Source organism: Somniosus microcephalus, chromosome 14, assembly GCF_052327205.1.
Source record: "Somniosus microcephalus isolate GS21.2 chromosome 14, FLI_Smic_1.0, whole genome shotgun sequence".
In the NCBI taxonomy this organism is placed as follows: domain Eukaryota; kingdom Metazoa; phylum Chordata; class Chondrichthyes; order Squaliformes; family Somniosidae; genus Somniosus; species Somniosus microcephalus.
In genome coordinates this window covers 68,796,745-68,802,744 of record NC_141000.1, presented here as the reverse complement: position 1 = coordinate 68,802,744, position 6,000 = coordinate 68,796,745, and the positions used below count along the sequence as shown (strand labels likewise).

General features: G+C 41.1%; 1 protein-coding gene across 4 annotated transcripts in view; it reads right to left on the bottom strand.

The window, feature by feature from the left end:
- Window positions 1–2,241: 2,241 nt before the first annotated feature.
- The window catches only part of arl6 (ARF like GTPase 6), a 39,475-nt gene continuing 35,716 nt past the window's right edge, over window positions 2,242–6,000 (bottom strand). For all 4 annotated transcript variants that reach the window (XR_015080827.1, XM_086006601.1, XM_086006603.1 and 1 more), the window contains one exon: window positions 2,242–3,346. Coding sequence is in view for 3 of the 4 variants with exons in the window: in XM_086006601.1 (XP_085862727.1) it covers window positions 3,321–3,346 (26 nt within the window). In the remaining variant the exon portion in view is untranslated. The remainder of the gene's footprint in view (window positions 3,347–6,000) is intronic.

Here is a 6,000-nt window from a genome sequence, read left to right as displayed (position 1 = left end):
TCTACCACGGCAGAGAAAACAATTGAGAAACTTGGTGAGATGTTCAGCCGTTATGGCTCACCGGAACAACTCGTAAGTGACAACGGTCCACAATTTGTATCACAGGAGTTTGCAACCTTCCTGCATGTGAATGGTGTCCAACACATCAGGTCTGCGCCCTATCATCCCTCTGCTAATGGCCAGGCAGAAAGGTTTGTGCAAACTTTGAAGCACGCCTTGAAGGCATCGCAAGGTCAGGGCTCAATCCACCAACATCTGAACAGCTTCCTGTTGTCCTACAGGAACGAGCCGCATGTCACAACCAAAACTTCCCCTGCTTCGCTCATGATGAAGAGGCAGTTGCGGACAAGTTTTGACTTACTCAAACCGCCAAGGGCAGAGCAGGTTGTCCATTGTCAACAACAAGCTCAAGTTGAAAAGAGAGAGAAAAGAGCCAAGGAGAGATGGTTTCATCCGGGAGAGCACGTCCTAGCTCGAAACTACAACACTGGACCGAAATGGGTTCCTGCTACGGTGATCGCGCAGACGGGCCCTGTGTCTTACACGGTTGAGACTGCTGAGGACGTCATCTGGAGAAGACACACAGATCAACTGTTGCTAGGAGCAGAGACAGCCACAGAGGCTCCAACGGCTGGTTGGCCTGAACTGTTTCCAGATGATACCACAAACCAGCATCCCTTGCCACAGTGCTCTTCTCCAACATAGGAAGTCAAAGAGACGGTTCCACCTGTGCAAACTCTTGACTTTCAACTGACACAGGCACCTTCTCCATCCAGGCCTGTGTCAATGCCTACTGCTGTGGAAGCCAGCGATGACCGCCGGTATCCTGTCAGGGAGCGGCGGCCTCCAAGACGCTTGGATCTGTAGGCTTAGTGACTCACCCACAAGACTGGGGCAGAATAAACCCCAGGGTAAAGTCAGGGTTTGAGGCAGTCTACCTCTACCCTAGGTTCGTTGAGTGCATTGAAAGTAACTTACCTGTTGAGGAATAATGTGGACCTTCCTTTTAAAAGGGGAGGAAATGTTATGTATTGTGTGTTCTCCTCCCACCTGTGGTGGCGCTGTCACAGGAGATAAATGGTTGGGTGTTCTCGGTTAAGTTTAGCTCTCTTTGTTCAGAACTTTCCAGAACTTCCTTTCCTTCCAATAAAGCACTTCATGTTTGAATCTCTGAGTTCTGAGTCCTAAATTGTATCTAGGTAGAAAGGTACCGACACAACACAGAGGTATTCAAAATCGTGAGGGGTCTTGACAGAGTAGATAGAAACTGTTCCCATTGGCAGAAGAACCAAAGGCGACATAAGAAAAAACTTTTTTACTCAGCGAGTGGTTAGGACCTGGAATGCACTGCCTGAAAGGGTGGTGGAGGCAGACTCAATTACAGCTTTCAAAAGGGAGTTGGATAAGTACCTGAAAAAAAAACCTTTGCAGGGCTACAGGGAAAGGGCGGGGAAGTGAGACTAGCGGAGGTGCTCTTGCAGAGAGCCGGCACAGGCTCGACAGGCCGAATGGCCTTCTTCCAGGCTGTAACCATTCTATGATTCTACTTCAATATTTCAATGGCAGTGTGGTGTGAACTGGAGAAATATACAATGGTACTCTCACAGCAAGTGATTCCCAATTTGTCTCACTTCTGGGTGAGGAACAGTAATAGGACAGAGGAGACCACAGAGCAGGTCTGATAATGCAATGAAAAAAAATCATGTATTAAACACAATAATACACAAGTAAGAAACTCTTGATAGCACTTTACTGTTGTACTGTCAGTTGACCCAAGCATTATTTAATAATGTGTATGGCAAGCTTTGTGGAGGAAAGGGAAATACAATGGTGGGTGGAGATACACAAAGAGCCAGAGTCTAATTAACCTTGACTGGGCTAATGGATTGGAGCTCAGAACAACAGACTGAGTTTGTAACAGTGGGGTTGGCAGTTACAGGAAATACATGATTAAGGCTTGTGAAGATGAAATGCATGCTGCACGCAACAGAAAAACTGAGTCAGCGGAAAGGAAATCAAATGAACTTATTTTGATGGTATTTTCATTTTCTAGCACAGTACAGATAGGGATTTAGTATGCTGGGATGTTATGTCCTATGTAACAATGTGAATGACTTGAGGTGTATGCTGCAACTGTAGGAAAGAAGTAGTCATGTGACAAAGTTGAACACTTTGATGGGATTAAAGACTTTCAAGTACTTCTTGATATTTGAAGATTCCAAAAGAAAATACATACCACCATTTGATTTGCTTTAGTTTATTTTCAGTTCACAAGATAGGCTTAGATCAAGAAAACATGGCCCTTTAGCCGATTTGATTCATTCTTCCATAACACCAACTCTATGTGATCAGTAATAATCTAAGCAAATATAATTAGAACTCTCTCAAAACTTGTTATCTTAACTTAGGTGAACTGTAAAAATGAATCACACAAAAATGCATTTTGTATGGGTGACCTAATAAAATGGATGAAGAAAGGAAACCACTGCAATATTTACAAGTAAAGTTTGTCCCTGTCACTATCTACAAAACTATACATTTGGCAAAATGGGTCAAGTTTTGAAAAGACATATTTTTCTGAACACGTATATCTGCAAAGGGGATGGCAAGTCTAGGTGAATAATTTTTTATTCCAAGTACTCCCTGATTTGGTGTTTTGTAAAAACATCAGATTTATTACTTGCATAAAGAGTTTTAAATTGGTTCCCCTTCCCTGCTAGCCCACTCCAATGGGAAATGTCCCTGTGCAGCTGCATGTTAAACAAAGAGTGCTCCAATTTTAGACCAACCTGAGAGTGGCCTGTAGTGTGGTTGTCAAGGATCCAGCGACTGCGGAGTGGCTCTGGGGCCAGTCTGAAGTTGTCGTTCACGTTGTTTAGCAAGAAGCTGCTTGGGACTGCATGAGGCCACTCCATCTGTGACATGGTCAGAGCAAGCTGGCCAACTCGAGGGTCTTTGTGCAAGTAGCACATTTGATGTTTCTAGCAAACGGTCATGTTAAATTCTCATGGGTATATCATTTTTTTCATTCCATAAAAGTACTCCTTCCAGACCTTTTTTATACTTCTTTAAATAATTCCTTAATAGAGTTCTAAGCAAAACCTACACTGTATCTTAGCATTACAAAAATACTGCACATTATTACCTTGACTTCTATGTACATTATTTTGCTTTCTTAAGCATACAATTTAAAGACAGATTCAATTAAAGTTTGGTCCCCAACATGATGAGATATATTTGGTACAAAGTTCAACTCTTGAGCTGTGCCAAATCACATTCTTCTGCATTTCTATCAGAGGTCTTCATGTGCCACTAATTCTTCATGTCTTCATTGCTTTGATTTGATCTGGTGAATCAATAACACAAAATCAATAATCTTGATGCAAATGGGAAAGGAGAGGATTTGTTTTTCTGATAATAGAATTGGTAGGCGCCTATTATAATCAACAGCGTAGTCTCTAAAAAAAATGACAATTTTAAAGTGGAGTCAATAATTGTAGAATTATTGGTTACTCAGTTATCAACAGATGATTATGGAAGTAATTGTCTTACATTATCAGAAAATAAACCAAACTCACAAACCAAATATTAAGTTTGAGACTGGAACAATGATGCAAGAGGAAAAGTCCCAAAGAAGCCAGGTGTCAGGCAATAACTGGAGAAATTGAGTAGGCAAACAGTGCCTGGGACATGATTAGATAAGTCAGTGGACAAAACTTTTGGTGTCATTTCACAATGACCTTGCATTCTTAAACAGGAGTTAAAAGAGTAAGATGGAACCAAAAGGTACTGGGTGCACACACTGGATTAGAACATTGCAATGTTGGGACCAAGGTTTAACTCAAAACACTGACTGGGAAATAAAAATCTGTTGGCTCGTAACAATTTTATATAAAAAGAAAGTTGGCTCATTGCAACTTATTGGACGCAAAAGAAAACTGCTGAGCTTGGTAGATGGGTAATCTCGCTTTAATAGAAGCTATAAAGATGAGTATTAAATAATTTTTTTTTAAAAATCACACTGGTGTGCTTTTCTAAGATCAGAGGTACAGGACATTGTTGGAGCCAAGCAGAAGGAGCTTTGCTGTCCATCTGGGTTACTGCACAACATGTGCCCTGGGAGTGCTGGCTGTGCTCACTGGGTGCGCTAAATGGAAGCATTCTATTCCCAGGCTTGACACCTAAATTAGCAAAATGTCACAACAAACCAAAAAAAAAGGCCTAGGTCTTTTCTGTTCTCCTGTGATACCCATTCACCTCCATCCGGGGTTCAGTGGCTGAAAGAATAATCGGGTGGTAGATTCTTTCATAATAACTCTCAGGGCATTACTTTCCATGAGTTAACCATCAATGTTATTTTTCCCAGGGTCAGAGGTTTTACTAAAATAGGATGTTGCAAGTACCATACCACTTGTCAGAAAAGCATGATTTAACAAAAAAAACTCAAAATCTGTAAGGCACAAAGTCACTTAAGAAATTTTGTAACAGTCCTCTGAAACAGGTTTGAGTTATTGTAACAACAAATTTATAAACACAGATGAAGATGTAGGAAGACAGCATCTTGCCAACATTCCTCATCTTATTCTGTTGGATTTGGGGGGGAAGGGGGATTTAAAATCTAACTTCCCAGCCTAGTGGTAAAACAGATTTTAATACATATTTTTTTCATAATTTTTTTTCTCCTCCCTTCATGTGTTGACTCCTTGCTGGAAATCAATCCCACAAATACACTTTCCCTTTGATAGCTCACCCAATTGGCCATTATTCATGTCTGAGCCTCCAGTGAGTGCTGGCATGCTATTCAATTGTGGGGGCATCACAGCCAAGCCTGATCCTACCTCCATCTGATGCCCAATTACACATATTTTTGTCAGGGATCACTGGAACCTGGATCTATTTTACCTTCCCTAATACTAGGTACTGAGGCCAATTGTGGTGCCTTTACCGCCACCCTGACCGAGACTTGTTAACTCAGCATACAGTGGGAAAGGAACCTGAGCTTGTCCTAGTTGCATGACCCAGCTACACTTTGGACAAACTTGTTGAACCATAGGGAGCTCTGTAATGTCAGTTAAAATTGCCACATCCCAATTTTATCCATTTCACCTGTCTGAACTTGTAATTGGTTTTCTCAGATGTCAAGAGACATTTATTTTTTCGGGGGGGGGGGTAATTCATTTGACACCATCATGTATGGTAGATAGTGGAGCTGCATCTAAAATTAGTTAAAGCAGCAAAAACCAAAGCAAGTAACAATGGGTGTCCCAGAGGCAGTTGATTTTTTTTTAAAGAAACTGTCTATATGTACTTCATAGAATCACAGAATGATACAGCTCAGAGGAGGCCATTCGGCCCACCATGCCTCGTTGAAAGAGCTATCTAATTAGTCCCACTCCCCTGCCCGTTCCCCATACTTTTCCCCTTCAAGTATTAATCCAATTCCCTTTTAAAAGTTATTATTGAATCTGCTTCCCCCACCACTTGAGAAGGAGCATGATACAAACGACCAAATAAATTAGTCTGTGGTGTGCTTTTTAAAAACTAAGCAATCATCTTCAATTGCAACAGAGGTCTTTATTGTGAAAAATTCTGAAGCATATAAAAGGCATTAGCCCATTCTCAAACATTAAAAAAAGACTAGACAACCAGTTATAGAGTAGTGACACGATTGTTTTCATAACAGGTCATATGGCAAACTGGCTATTTAAATCCATTTGAGATAGGAACAGCATTAGATCAGATGAATGCAGTCATTCTCATTGCTGGAAACGGAGTAATGAAGTGAGCTACAAGTGATGCTAGGCTTGAGATAAAGTGGATACAAAGTAATATCAGCATAACAATATTAACAGACTTTTCAAACACTGTATTGCCAGAGTATAATACAGATAAAATGCTGCCTTAGATTTGCATGGCCTGTGTGCAGTAAGAAATGTAATGATTGCACACTGTTGGGCCAGAGTAGTGGGATCATTATACTGTTTTTGACCTATGTTACCT